Source organism: Pan paniscus, chromosome 9, assembly GCF_029289425.2.
Source record: "Pan paniscus chromosome 9, NHGRI_mPanPan1-v2.0_pri, whole genome shotgun sequence".
Lineage (NCBI taxonomy): Eukaryota > Metazoa > Chordata > Mammalia > Primates > Hominidae > Pan > Pan paniscus.
Window position 1 is genome coordinate 72463389 of NC_073258.2, and position 15570 is coordinate 72478958.

The window sequence follows — 15570 nt, forward strand, 5'->3', positions numbered from 1 at the left end:
GGCTTCTCTGAGGCTGATGGACTCTCCCCGCCCTGCCGGCCGCCTGCGCCCCTCCATCTGCATGAGGGGCAGGGTGGGGTCAGAGCAGGAAATCCCTCTGGATGGGGCTGCGGACAAATTTGGGTGAACGATACCCCTAGTTTGCCCCGCTCCTCCATCCCTGGCCTGTCCTCCTCATGTGACTTGGTCACCCTGCAGAACCGGGACTTTTCTTTCCCGCGTGGAGGCTGTAGTACGTGAGGCCCAGGTCAACGTGCGTGGGAGACTCGTTCCAGAACCTGGTGATAGAAGCCGTGAATCCTGTTCCTGAAAAGCCTACACGCACGTGCCCGTGCCCCAGGCCCCGGCGGCGGGTGAGGGGCATCTGTGTTTAATGGGCATGTTCGCTGCGCCTGGCCCTGGACAGGAGGACGCGGTGCACCACCCCGTCCCCAGACAGCCTTGGGTCTGCAGGGGTCTGGGCTTCAGGCTGCCGCTCTTCATGGAGGACCGGCAGGACTTGGCAGGATCATCAGAGCCTGGAGGGCAGGCAGCTCTGGTCAGGACTTCCAGTGATGACCGCAGGGGGTTCCAGCTACCGGGGCTGGTGATGGGAGACACTCTCTGCAAGCGCATACACACGCTCTCACACACACACACTCACACACCCCTACACTGACTCGTACACTCACATGGACTCACACACTCATACACACATTCTCACACTCATACACACATTCTCACACTCACACACACTCACACACCTCTACACTGACTCACACTCACATGCATTCACACACTCATATACACATTCTCGCACTCACACACCCTTACACCAACTCGTACACTCACATGCATTCACACATTCATACACACACTCTCATACTCACACACACACACTGACACACCCCTACACCGACTCATATGCTCACATGCACTCACACACTCATACACATACTCTCACACTCACACACACACTGACACACTCATGCACCTGCTCATACACTCATGTGCACTCACACACTCATGCAAATCCTCATGCATATTTGCACACACTCACACACAGTCATACGCATACTCATACACGCATTCTCTCACACACACACTCATACACTCACATACACACATTCAAACACAAACAACCCCCCATACACCCTCCACACACTCCTCTAGTGTCTGGGGGCTTCAGACTCTCACAGCTTGAAGAGGAGACACGCATCTCTGCTGAGCGAGCCTCTCTACTTCTCTGATTGGTAAACGGTGGCTCTGAACGGGGTCTGGCCTCTCCCAAGAAGCAGGTGGTTTTTTGGCAGAATCAAGGGGTAGCGTGGATTTTCTCTGCTTGTTTTATTAAGACTTCAAAATACAAATCCCTTTAAAACAATCAGTGAACCACTTAAACCAATGCTAATATTATCCTGTGGGATTTATGCAAAATTATGTGACCAATAAGGTGGGTCTCTTTTGAATTCCCTTACTGTTCTGTCTGGCCAGTCCTCCTGCTGGAGTCACCCCAAAAGCTGTGGCAGGGGAGTCACTGCAGGGGCAGCTCCAGCCCCTCCAGAGAGGGGGTCAGTCAAGAGCATTTGTCAGGGGAGGTCAGGAGGGCTGTGTCCCTTTCCCTCCCTTCATCTTTTTCAGAGGATGCCAGCCAAGGCCACAACGCCAGAGGGGGCAGATGTAGGTAGGTCCAAGCCACAGCCACAACTGAGAGAAGGGGGACACCCAAGCGTGTCTGCGGTGAGGGCCCAGGCCATGGAGCTCACATGGGGCTGTGAGGGGTTAGCCTCAGGGTCTGAGATAGCTTCTGCATGTTTAGCCACGTGTTTGAGATTTCACTGTTTTGGGCATCAACGTGAACACCTTTCTCAGTGTTCAGGGCCTGGGAATGTTCACAGCACAGCTTGGCTTCAAGCCTGCTGGGAAAACATGCAGCTGGCCAGGTCACAGGGTGGGCAGGACACAGAAAGAAGTGGGTCCTGGAGGACTCTGCACTGGCTCAGGAACAAGGGAGCCCCCCTTCCCTCCTCCTTTCTCTCTACGCCTCTCCCAGCCCTTCGTCCATCCAAGCAGTCACCGTGCCCAAAATTCTACTCCCAAAGCTATTTTTAGAGTTGGCTGGTCTCTTCCCTGTCATGGCTGCATCTCAGACCTACTCACATCTGCCCCACTCGGCCTTCTCACCACCTGGCTGTGGACGACCTCAGTTACCCCTCCACCCTATCGTAGGGGCTCCCCAGCTCCTGTCCAAGCACCCCAAGGCCAGGCGCCACGCTGCGTTCTTCTCGCGCTCCTGGTGCATGCAGTGGTGCTTAGCAAACTGTGCCGCATGAAGGAGTGGATCACCCAACAGCCTGATGTGATCAGGAAGTGCAAAGAAAGGGGGTGCTTTAGGGCCAGGAGGGAGGTTGAAAGGCTCATTCAAAAGGAACAGCAGGAAAAGGGCCACACTGAAAACAGGACTTGTGAGGGGAAGCGATCGCTTTTTCAAAGAAATCACAAAGTCAAGGCTCAGAATTTGCAGACCCCAAAAGACAAATGGCACCAGGAGCTTTCCTTGGGACTGTGCCTGGGAAGAGAGGGTTTAGAACATCACGGTAGAGAGAGATGGTGCAGGAGAGGAAGAGGAGCCGTCTCATGCACCATGACAGCCGCGCATGGTGAGACGAGGGTGGTGAGGGGCTGTGCCCCACACAGGGCCTGTGAAGGCTCTTCCTGTTCCAAATACTGCTGCTCCAGCATTCTAGAAAACAGTCAGCCCAGGGCTGTGATTCACGGCTTTATGCTGATACATTGGTCTCTGTCTGGAGCATGTGGATGAGAGCCACTATGACTGTGTGTTAAAGATCAGATCTTGTACTGACAGCAAATAGGGACACAGCAGCTGGACTGGGAGCAGCAGGACCTGCAGCAGCTGGACTGGGAGCAGCAGGGCTTGCAGCAGCTGGACTGGGAGCAGGCTGATCCACAGCCTGAGGAGCAGCAGCAGAGTTTGCAGCAACTGCACTGAGAATGTTGCCCAGTATGAAGTGCAGTGGCGCAGTCACAGGTCACTGCAATCCCCATCCCGTGGTCTCAAGCAATCTGCCTGAATAAACAAGACTACAGGTGGGTGTCCCCATGCCCAGGTACTTAAAATAAATTTTTTTTAAGTTAAAGATAAGATCTCTCTTTATTGTCCAGGCTGGATTTGATCTCCTGGTCTCAAGTGATCCTCCTGCCTTGGCCTCCCAAATTGCAGGGATGACAGACATGAGCCACCACATGCAGCCTCTTTTATGTCTGGTATCATTTCCTTTCATTTTTCATTAGCTCCTTTGGAAACAGTACGCTACCACTGTGATCTGTTTCATGGCAGGCTTCCCAGCTTTCTTCCATTGCCTGTAGGGACTTACCAAGGGCCCTTGCACCCACTCACCACTAGAGGGAGGAAAACCTTCCCCATTTCAGGAGCCGAATTCAAAATTCACGCTGTGTTTTCCGGCACGCACCTGTTGGCTCTTTTGAGGTTCCCCTGTTTTCAGCTCTGTTAGATGTTTCTTTGCTTTCTCCTACACAGACACTGATACTCTGGGGAACTGTGGCTCTTGGAAACTTGTCCTGACAGGCTTGTGTTTTGAGGCTCACTTGTTGTTCATTTTTTGTTTGGTGTTTTTTTGTTTTTGTTTTGTTGTTGTTTGTTTTTTGTTTTTTGTTTTTTTGGGGGGTTTATTGAGACAAAGTCTCATGTTATGTTGCCCAGGAGTTCAGAGGCATGATCAAAAGTCACTGCAGCCTCAAACTCCCAGGCTCAAGCCATCCTCTTGCCTCAGCCTCCTGAGTAGCTGGGGCTGCAGGTTTGCACCACCATGCCTGGCTTACCTGGTTTTGTTATAAATCTCCAGCATGCATTTTTGGTTTTGTTACCTAGTTGCTCGGTGTCCTGTGGGTTGTGGGAATGTACAGGGCTCAGATGTAATGAACTCTGTGTTCATGTCTGCTGCCACCTTCTGGAGTTTCCCAGTTTGGATTTTTGAGTGAACTGTCTTAAGCAGCATTTCCTTTTAGCGTTGTGAAACTCTCAATAGCCATGTCCCCTAGCAAGATGCACCTTTGACACACTTTTATTCCCTCTCCTAAATGTGGTTGAAATAATCTAAGCCTTTATTTCTAGATTATTTCATTTTTCCTTACATTGCATCTCTTTTATCTCAGAAATTTATCTTGGAAATTCCCACTCTGCTCTTCCCCGGCATTATCAGCAGTGGCTTAGATCTGTGGGTGTTCTGTGGGAGCTCATTTCTCACCAGCACTCCCTGTGTGTTGTCTTCCCTCCACCTTTTCCCTCCAGGTTCGCTTGGCTGGAAATCGTCCTCAGATCACTCTTGACCCCTCCTCCCGAGTGCGTGATTTCTAAAGCCTTGCCTGTGACACTGGTCAGAGAACAGGCTCAGCGTGGTGGCGCATCACCATGAAACGGATGGACTTGGCTCAGGGTCCCCAAATGTGTCACTTCCCAGGAACTCTCCTTTCCTGCCAGGAGACTGAGCTCCGAGGACACCTTGGGCCATTCTGTAACTTCCTGGTTACCTTTAGTTATGGAAAGCCATTGACCTCATAATTGTAAAAGGCTAATTGAGTGTTTGAATCAGAGTGCGCTGGAGCTCAGCGGTGCTTCACTCCTCCCTCCTCCGACCTTGCCCTGCCTGGGTCCTTCCAAGGCCCCAGAGGAGAGTGGGAAGCTGGAAGCCATGGGTCTTGTGCAAAGCCCTGCTTGGCTGGTCCTCAGGACTCAGGGCCCGCCTGCCCCTCTGCGCCTCTAGGGTGGGCATTGAATACCAAATCCTCCCCAGGCTGAGCCCTCTTCTTCTGCAAGCAGAGAGAGTGAAGATATTTGAGGCCGCGTGGAAGGCAGAAGTGAACTTCGTGGTTCTTTTTGAATGCACCAAGCCTGCTGGCAGGCATTTCCCAGCTTAGCTGACAGATTAGAACACAGAATCAGTCACCACACAGGAAAGGGGTTAGACAGAATTGCACCAAGTGTACAGTTGGTTTACAGACATGAGAGGCTTTATTGCAAGGAAATTCATTCATTTTTTTTTTAAATAGATGGAGACAACAGGAAGGAAGGAGACCTTCTTGCTCACAGGTGGGTCACAGGAGAACAGGCAGCAGCCCAGGAGGACCCAGAATCCCAGTGGTGGTTGAGAAACTGGTTCTTAGTGATCACTCAGGAATGTCGGCCTGGCCTTGTGGGGTCAGACCTAGCATCTCAGTCAGCCCAGGGAGAAGAAGAAGATGGTCCACACCCAAGTGCAGGGAACACCATGGCGTCCAGGGAAGAACACCTCCTGCATCAAGGAAACACATGTTTCCGGAGTGAGGAAGCTGAAGGCAGGGCCTAGAGGAGAGCCGAGCCATGGAAAGAGGTGCATGCATGGATGATAAGCTAGAGCAGGTGCAGGTGCCTCAGGATGATGTGTGGGATGAACTGATTCAGAGAAACCATAAGAAATGCTTTCACCAAAGAGGAGAAACCTGAAGGTCTGGGTCCAGAGCCTCAGATCTTACACTGGCAGCACACGGGGACACAGCAGCTGGACTGGCAGCAGCAGGGCTTGCAGCAGCTAGACTGGCAGCAGCTGGATTGGCAGCAGCAGGGCTTGCAGCAGCTGGACTGGCAGCAGCTGGATTGGCAGCAGCAGGGTTTGGAGCAGCTGGACTGGCAGCAGAATGACCCACAGCCTGAGGAGGAGCAGCAGGGCTTACAGCAGTTGGACTGGGAGCAGCCACAAGAACCACACCCACCCTTGGAGCTCCCACAAGAGCCACAGCCCCCTTTGGAGCCCCCACAGGAGCCACAGCTGGAGCAGGAACAGGCTGGCACACAGCAGCACACAGGCTTGCAGCAGCAAATGGGCACACAGCAGCTGGAGCCACATCCCCCACAGCCAGAGCCACAGCCCCCACTGCTGGAGCCACAGCCCCCACAGCCAGAGCCACAGCCTCCGGAACAGCCACAGCAGCCCATGATTCTGGCGGATTGAGAGTAGAGCAGGTAGAGGAGCAGGTGAGAGGGAGGTGCAGGTGTGGAGCCCCCTGAGCCTGGGCTCTTTATATACCTGTCCAGAGGTCAGGGAGGACGCAGGGTCCTTTCCTTGTGACTGTTTACACTATTTTTCCAGAGCTCTATTTTTTTCCTCTTTGCTAGTGACTTCCTCCTGGCTCAGTTGAGCATCTGCTTTCTTTGTTTTCTAAATTTGTCTTCTTCCCCATTTGTTTTGGCCCCTACAATTAAAACCTCACCTCCAGGCTGGTCTGGTGCTTCCCGCAAAGTTCCAGGGTGCTGGTCACCCACTCTCTGCTGACCACATGTGACCAATGGGCAACAGCCTCTGCCCACATGCTCTCATCTTCCCTGTCTATCCCTCCAGATAATATTAATTTTATGTTTTTAGATTTCAAAATTCATCCATGGTCTTTATAGGAAACACAAGTAAAGAAGAAAACAAATTCTTTATTATCATGTATCCTGGAGATGGATTTGGTAGATTTCTGCAAGCATAATATTAATATAAATATTCATGCATATTATATTAAGTAATATTTTACTCATGCCAGTCTCAGTTTTCTGGGTGTGTTAGACCATTCTTTGCATTGTGTAAAGAAATACTTGAGGCTGGGTAATTTATAAAGGAAAGAGGTTAGAATGGCCATGGTTCTGCAGGCTGCACAAGCATTGCACCCATCTTCGCTCGGCTTCTGGGCAAGCCCTCAGGGAGCTTTTCCTCATGGTGGAAGGTGAAGCAGGAGCAGGCACGCCACATGGTGAGAATGGGAGCAAGGGGTGAGGAGGGGCCACACACTTGTGAACAACCAGATCTGAGTGAACGCACTCATCACCAAGGGTATGGTGCTAAGCCATTCATGAGGGATCTGCCCCCATAATCCAAACATCTCCTATCCCACCCCACCAATGTAAGAGTTGGAGGGGACATCCAAATTGTATCACTGGAGATCCTTTTTTTTTTTTTTTTTCTTTTTTTGAGACAAGGTCTTGCTCTGACACCCAGCCTGGAGTGCAGTGGCATGATCATAGCTCACTGCAGCCTCTAACTCCTGGGCTTAAAGAATTCTCCTACCTTAGCCTCCTGAGTAGCTGGGACTATAGATGTGTGTCATCATACCCAGCTAATTTTTAAATTTTTTGTAGAGATGGGGTCTTGCCAAGTTGCCCTGGCTGGTCTCAAACTCCTTGTCTGCAGTGATCTTCCTGCCTTGGTCTTCCAAAGTGTTGGGATTACAGGCATAAGCCACCATGCTCGGCCAATTTTTTTTTCCTTTACAGTCCAAATAACAATGATATAATCTCATTTTGGTGTTTGCAGGGAATCTCTTCCTCTACTCAAGCATTTCTGAAAATCCCACAAATCTCTCTGCTGTTGTTTTCTCTCTTCCCCATTTACAGTGTTCACTCCTCTTAGGCTGCTTCTTCCAGTTGCCCACTTTTGTTCCCTGCTCAATTTTACTCCAGGTGGGAAAGAGAGATTTCTCTCTGCCATGGTCTGCATGTGTCCCCCAACATTCATGTGTTGGAAACATCATCCCCATTGCAAGAGTGTTGTGAGGTGGGTCCTAAAGGGAAGTGCTTGTAATGGATTAGTATACTATAAGGACTTGAGGGCAGGCCTCTTGCCCCCCTGGCTCTTAGGACCCCCATCGCAGGGGGGCGAGGCGCCCCCCGCGATGCGGGGAGTAAGAGCCAGCCCCTCTTGCCTCCCTGGCTCTTAGGACCCCCATCGCAGGGGGGCTAGGCGCCCCCCGCCATGCGGGGAGTAAGAGCCAGCCCCTCTTGCCCCCCTGGCTCTTAGGACCCCAATCGCAGGGGGCGAGGCGCCCCCCGCCATGCGGGCAGTAAGAGCCAGCCCCTCTTGACCCCCTGGCTCTTAGGACCCCCATCGCAGGGGGGCAAGGCGCCCCCCGCCATGCAGGCAGTAAGAGCCAGCCCCTCTTGCCCCCCTGGCTCTTAGGACCCCCATCGCAGGGGGGCGAGGCGCACCCCGCGATGTGGGGAGTAAGAGCCAGCCCCTCTTGCCCCCCTGATTTTTAGGATCGGCGGTGGACTCACAGCCTGTTTATCATATTGTGAGTAATATCATCTCCCCCTCTGGAGATTATGAACCATTTCACACACCGGTGTACACCCTTTGTGTACAGAGGTTGTACACCCGTCTGTATTGGGAGTCATATCATCCTCTTCCTCCCTGAATATTAGGAACAGTATCACAGGGGTGTTCCTACTCCCTGGGATATCAGGTGTCATGTCCTCCTCTCCCATGTTGCAATTAGAAACGATATCATTGGGGGCTTGTCCACCTTCTGTGATATTGAAAGTAATATTATCCTCTTCCCTCCAGGATCATGGGAACGATATCCTTGGCGGCGTCCACTTTCTACCATATATGTAGTCATATCACCTCCTCCGATTTGGAATATTTTTGAGGACCATCTCACACGGGGGTGTACACTTCCTGCGATGTTGGGAGTAATAGCATTCTCTTCTTCCGTGAATATTAGGAGCAAAATCACCGGGTGGATGCACACCCAGTGCTATATTGGGAGTAACGTCATACTCCACCCCCTGGAGATTATATCCGGATCAATATCACCGGCTGGGTGTACACCTACTGCGATATTGAACGTAATATCATGCTCTCTCCCTCCCTAGACATTAGGAGCAATATCACAGGTGGGTGTACACCCACTGAGGTATTAGGGCATAATATTAGTATGAATTATTCCTCATTTATTATTAACATGAATATGAATGACCAATATTAATACTAATATTAAGAAATAATTTCTAATAAAAAGTTTTCAGATTATTAATGTTAATATTAATTATTAGGAGCCAATATTACTGTTTTCTAATGAATAAGATCAATATCAGTTATTAATATCAGGCATCATTAATCAATATTAATCATGTATTGTTATCATTAGTATAACTATTTAATATTAATTATCATTATCGGTATTGATTTTAAAAATTATATTATGGGTTATTAATATTGATAATTATTAGTGTCCATTAACAATTGAGATTATTAATTGCGGTAAGTCATTGCGCCATTCCACCCCTCCCTCGGCAGCTTGTTTATGACCCAAAATGGGGACACAGATGCCCCTGAGAGAGCAGCAGTATACTGGGATAGATGAGGATGGTCACGCGCTGGAGAGGCGTGTTTTTGGCTACCAGTCCTTCACCTGCATCGATCTTCTCAACTGGAAAAACAATACACCGCCCTATAGCGAAAAGCCACAAGCCCTAATTGATTTGCTCCAAGCTGTTATCCAGACCCATGACCCCACCTGGGCTGATTGGCACCAGTTGCTCATGTTCCTCTTTAACAGCGAAGAAAGGTGGAGAGTCCTCCAAGCAGAACACGCACCAGCTGATTATCAAAACCTCCAAGAGTATGGAAGGACCCAGTTGCCAGGAACCGACCCCCAGTTGGACCCACATGAAAGAGAGGAGATGCAAAGGCTAAACCGAGACAGGGAAGCTCTCTTGGAAGGATTAATGAGGGGAGCTCAGGAAGCCACAAACGTTAACAAGCTCTCTGAGGTCATTCAGGGAAAAGAAGAAAGTCCAGCACAATTGTATGAGAGAGAATTGTGGGAGGCCTATCGTATGTATACTCCCTTTGATCCCGATAGCCCTGAAAATCAGCGCATGATTCACATGGCTTTAGTCTGTCAAAGCGCAGAAGACATGAGAAGAAAACTGCAGAAACAGGTTGGGCTTGCAGGGATGAATCCACCACAATTACTAGAAATAGCTAGTCAGGTGTTTGTAAACAGGGATGCAGTAAGCCCTAAGGAAAACGGCAAAGAGAATGGAAGTCAGGCCTGGCGACACGACGACCTGTTTGTCAGCTGCAGCAATCAGAGGGGCCCCCCCAAAGAGGCAAGGGAAGGGGGGCCCTGGGAAAGAAACTCAGCTTGGCTGTCAGAGTTTGCAGCGTAACCAGTGTGCTTATTGTAAAGAAATAGGACAGTGGAAGAACAAATGCCCTCAGCTCAAAAGAAAACAAGGTGACTCAGAGCAGGAGGCCCCGGACAAGGAGGAAGGGGCCCTGCTAAACCTGGCAGAAGGGTTATTGGACAGAGGGAGACCAGGCTCAAGCCTCCCCAAAGAGCCTCTGGTCAGAATGACAGTCGGGGGTGGAGACATTGACTTTCTTGTAGATAGCGGTGCTGAACATTCACTAGTAACTGCCCCGGTCGCCCCCTTATCCAAAAAGACTATCGATGTCATCGGAGCCACGGGGGTTTCAGCAAAGCTAGCTTTCTGCTTGCCTCGGACTTGTACTGTAGGAAGACATAAAGTCATTCATCAGTTTTGGTACATGCCTGACTGTCCCTTGACCTTTTTGGGAAGGGACTTGCTCAGCAAGCTGAGAGCCACTGTCTCTTTGACAGAGCACAGCTCTTTACTGCTAAAGTTACCCGGAATGGGAGTCATTATCACCCTTATGGTCCCCTGAGAGGAGGAATGGAGACTTTTCTGAACTGAGCCGGGCCAAGAGAGCAGACCAGCTCTGGCTAAGCGGTGGCCAAGAGTACTGGTAGAAGACAACCCTCCGGGATTGGCCAGTTAAGACTGGGGCCCAGCCGGTGAGGCAAAAACAGGACCTGGTCCCCAGAGAAGCCCTTCAAGGTATCCAGGTCCGTCTCAGGCACCTAAGAACTTTTGGAATTATTGTTCCTTGTCAGTCTCCATGGAACACTCCCCTCCTGCCTGTTCCCAAGCCACGGACCAAGAACTACTGGCCAGTACAGGATTTGCGCTTGCTTCATCAAGCTACACTGACTTTACATCCAACAGTACCTAACCCGTCCATATTGTTGGGGTTGCTGCCAGCTGAGGACAGCTGGTTCACCTGCTTGGACCTGAAAGACGCTTTCTTTCCTATCAGATTAGCCCCTGAGAGGCAGAAGCTGTTTGCCTTTCAGTGGGCAGATCCGGAGTCAGGTGTCACTACTCATTACACTTGGACCGGGCTTCCCCAAGGTTTCAAGAACTCCCCCACCATCTTCGGGGAGGCGTGGGCTCGCGACCTCCAGAAGTTTCCCAGCAGAGACCTAGGCTGCGTGTTGCTCCAGTAGGTTGATGACCTTCTGCTGGGACACCCCATGGCAGTCGGGTGTGCCAAGGGAACAGATGTCCTACACCGGCACCTGGAGGACTGTGGGCATCAGTTGTCCAAGAAGAAAGCTCAGATCTGCCGACAGCAGGTAAGTTTCTTGGGACTGACTATCCGAAAGGGGTTGGAACGCAGCCCGGGATCAGAAAGAAAGCAGGTCATTTGCAATCTAGCAGAGCCTAAGAGCAGAAGGCATGTGAGAGAATTCTTAGGAGCTGTGGGGTTTTGTAGACTGTGGATCCCAAACTTTGCAGTATTAGCCAAGCCTTTGTATGAGGTCACCAAAGGGGTGGGGACCGGGAACCTTTGGAATGCGGATCCCAACAACAGCAAGTCTTTCATGAGTTAAAGGAAAAACTTCTGGCAGCGCCAGCCCTGGGGCTACCTGATCTGACAAAGCCTTTTCCATTGTATGATCAGAGAGAGAAAAGATGGCAGCTGGACTTTGAACCCAAACTGTGGGGCCCAGGCCTAGGCCGGGGTCCTACCTCTCTAAACAACTAGACGGGGTTTCTAAAGGATGGTCCCCCTGTTGGAGGGCCTTGGCAGCAACTGCCCTGCCAGTACAAGAAGCAAATAAGCTGACTCTTGGGCAAAACCTGAACATAAAGGCCTCCCATGCTGTGGTGACTTTAATGAATACTAAAGGACATCATTGGCTAACGAATGCCAGACTCACCAAGTACCAAACTTTGCTCTGTGAAAATCCCCCATATAACCACTGAAGTTTGTAACAGCCTACACCCCGCCACCTTGCTCCCGCTATCAGAGAGCCCTGTCGAGCCTGGTTGTGTAGAAGTGTTGGACACAATTGACTCTAGCAGACCTGACCTCTGGGGCCAGACTTGGGCATCAGTAGACTGGGAACTATACGTGGATGGGAGCAGCTTCTTCAACCCCCAAGGAGAGAGAGGTGCAGGGTATGCAGTGATAACTCTGGACACTGTTGTTGAAGCCAGATCGTTGCTCCAGGGCACTTCTGCCCAGAAAGCTGAACTCATTGCTTTCATTCGGGTCTTAGAACTCAGTGAGGGTCAGACTGTCAACATTTACACTGATTCTCGGTATGTCTTTTCAACCCTTCAAGTGCATGGAGCGTGATAGAAAGAAAAGGGCCTATTGAACTCTAGGGAAAAAGACAGAAAATATCAACAGGAAATCTTGCAATGATTAGAAGCAGTATGGAAACCCCACAAGGTGGCAGTTATGCATTGCAGGGGACACCAGCGAGCTTCCACCTTGCTGGGTTTGGGGAATTCCCGCGCTGACTCAGATGCTCGAAAAGCAGCATCTGCCCCCTTCTGGGCATCAGTGCTCCCTCAAGCACCTGATCTTGGACCTACTTCTTCTAAAGAAGAAAAGGACTTTGTCCAGGTAGAGGGAAGGACAAGTGATGGAGGAAGGATGGATTCGGTTACCAGATGGGAGAGTAGCTGCGCCACAGCTGCTAGGAGCTGCAGTTGTACTGGCTGTGCAAGAAACCACCCATCGAGGTCAGGAGTCACTGGAAAAGTTGTTAGGCCGGTATTTCTACATCTCGCCTTTGTCAGCCCTTGCCAAAACTGTGAGGCAGCGGTGTGTTACCTGCCGACAGCATGATGCGAGGCAACATCCAGCCGTTCCGCACGGCATATGAGCTTATGGAGCAGCCCTCTCTGAAGGTCTCCAGGTGGACTTCACAGAGATGCCAAAGTGTGGAGGTAACAAGTATTTACTAGTTGTTGTGTGTACCTACTCTAGGTGGGTGGAGGCTTATCCAACACTAACTGAGAAAACTCGTGAAGTAACCCCTGTGCTTCTTCGAGATCTGATTCCTAGATTTTGACCGCCCTTATGGATCGGCTCAGACTACGGGCCTGCGTTTTTGGCTGCCTTGGTACAGAAGACGGCAAAGGTATTGGGGATCACACGGAAACTGCATGCCGCCTCCCGGCCTCAGCGTTCCGGAAAGGTGGAGCGGATGAATCGGACTATCAAAAATAGTACTATTATCTTCCCCGCTGGATATGTAAAACAACACCACAAGGGGCGTCAAACCACCTGCTAAATTTGAGGGAATGTTATCCTCTGCCCCCCTCCCCCGGCTCCGGATATTAGAGACAATAACAAAGGGGTGATGTACACCCACTGCTTTATTGGGAGTAATATCATCCTCTCCCTTCCTGGATATTAGGAACAATATCACACTGTGCGTGTATGCCTGTCACGAAATTCAATGGAATGTCATCCTGCACCTCCCTGGATATGACGAACAATATCATGGGGGATGTACAACTTCTGAGATTTTGGGAGTGATATCATCCTCTTCCCTCTGGAAGTTAGGGACAATATCACAGGGGTAGTGTACACCCTCTGGGATGTTGGGACTAATATCATCCTCCCGCCCACTGGATATTAAAAACCATATCACAAGGGGCGTGTACACACACTTCAATATTGGTATGAATACCATCCTCTCCCTGTTTGGATATTCGATGCCATATATCAGGTGGGGTATACACCACCTGCAATATTGAAAGTAATATGATTTTCTCCCCCCCTGGATATCAGAAACAATATCACAGGGGTTTGTGAACAACCCCTGCGATATTTGGAGTAATATCATTGACTCCCCTCACGATTATTAAGAACAACATCGTAGGGGTGGGGGATGTACACCCCCTTTCATATTTGATATCATCCTCTTTCCCTCTGGATATTAGGAGCAATATCAGGAAGGGATGCACAGACCCTGCGACGTTTGCTGTCATAGCATTGTCTCTCCCCTTGATATTAGGAAAAAATGTCACTAGCGATGTGAACAGCCCTGCGATATTGAGAGTAGTATCATCTTGTCCCCGCTTGCATATTGGGAACAACATCACAGGTGGGGTGTACTGCCTCTGTGATATTGGGAGTGAAATTTTCCTCTGTTCCCCTGGATATTAGGAAGGGTATCAGAGGTGGATGGTGTACATTCCCTGCGATATTTAACGTAACCTTATTCTCTCCCTCCCAGGGTATTCAGAACAATATTACAGGAGGGGTGCACACCCTCTGCGATATTGAGAGCCATATCATCCTCTTCCGCTCTGGATATTAGGAACAATATCACAGGGTTGTGTACCCCCCCTGCGATATTGGGAGTCATATCATCCTCTCCCCACCTGGATACTGGGAAAGATACCACAGCGCGGGTATACGTTTCCTACGCTGTTGGGAGTAATATCATTCTTTTCCTTTCGGGATATTAGGAAGAATATCACAGGGGTGCTGTACAATTACTTTGACATTGGGAGTAATATCATCCTCTATTTTCCTGGATATTGGGCACAAAAACACAAAAGGGTGTACAACCCCTGCGATATTGGGAGGAATAGCATACTCTCCTTCCCTGGATGTTAGAAAACAATATCATCAGGGCTGAACACCCCCCGCGATAATGGGAGTCATGTTTACTCTTTCACAGGCCATTTGGAACAATATCACAGGGGGTGTTTACAAACAGGGGTGGTGTACAGCCCCTGTGATATTGGGAGTAACATCATTCTCTCCAACTCCAGATATTAAGAACAATATCCAGGTGGGAGGTGGTACACCCCCAGTGATATTGTGAATAATGTCATCCTCTCCTTCCCTGGATAATAGGAACAATATCACAGGGGGGTGTACACCTTCTGTGATATTGGAAGCAATATCATCCTCTCCCCCACTGGATATTAGAAAAAAATATCACTCATGGTGTACACCCACTGTGATATGAGGAGTAATATCTTCCTAGGGTATTACGAATAATTTCACAGTCTGTACACACATGGTGTACACTCACTGTGTTATTAAGAGTAATATCTACCTAGTAGATAACAAATAACATCGCAGGTGTACACCCACTTTGATATTAGCTGTAATATTTTTCTAAGTTGTTACAAATAAGATCACAGGGTGTACAAACATGGTGTACACTCACTGTGATATCAGGAGTCGTATCTCTGTAATATATTATGAATAATATCAGAGGGTGTACACCCACTGTATTATTAGGAGTAATATCTCTGTAGGATATTACAATTAAGATCACAGGGTGTACAGCCACCGTGATATTAGGAGCAATATCTTTCTAGGATATTACAAATAATATCACAGGGTGTACGCCCACTCTACTTTCAGGAGCAATATCTCCCTAGGATATCAAAAATCCTATCACAGGGTGTCCAATCTCTGCCTTCCAGGTTCTGAGGGATTTTCCTGCTTCAGCCTCCTGAGTAGCTAGGGTTACCAGCCACCACACCCGGCTAATTTTTTTTTTTTTATTTTCACTGGAGACGGGGTTTCACCACGTTGGCCAGGCTGGTCTGGAACTCCTGACCTCAGGTGATCCATCAGCCTCGGCCGCCCAAAGTGCTGGGATTACAAGTGTGAGCCA

General features: G+C 49.7%; 1 protein-coding gene across 1 annotated transcript; it reads right to left on the reverse strand.

Moving 5' to 3' along the window:
• Positions 1-3150: 3150 nt before the first annotated feature.
• Positions 3151-7694, reverse strand: LOC130540635 (keratin-associated protein 5-11). Its single transcript, XM_057299330.2, has one exon. It carries the CDS (start codon positions 5987-5989, stop codon positions 5519-5521), a length of 471 nt encoding a protein of 156 aa, XP_057155313.1. The 5' UTR covers positions 5990-7694; the 3' UTR covers positions 3151-5518.
• Between the last annotated feature and the right edge of the window lie 7876 nt (positions 7695-15570).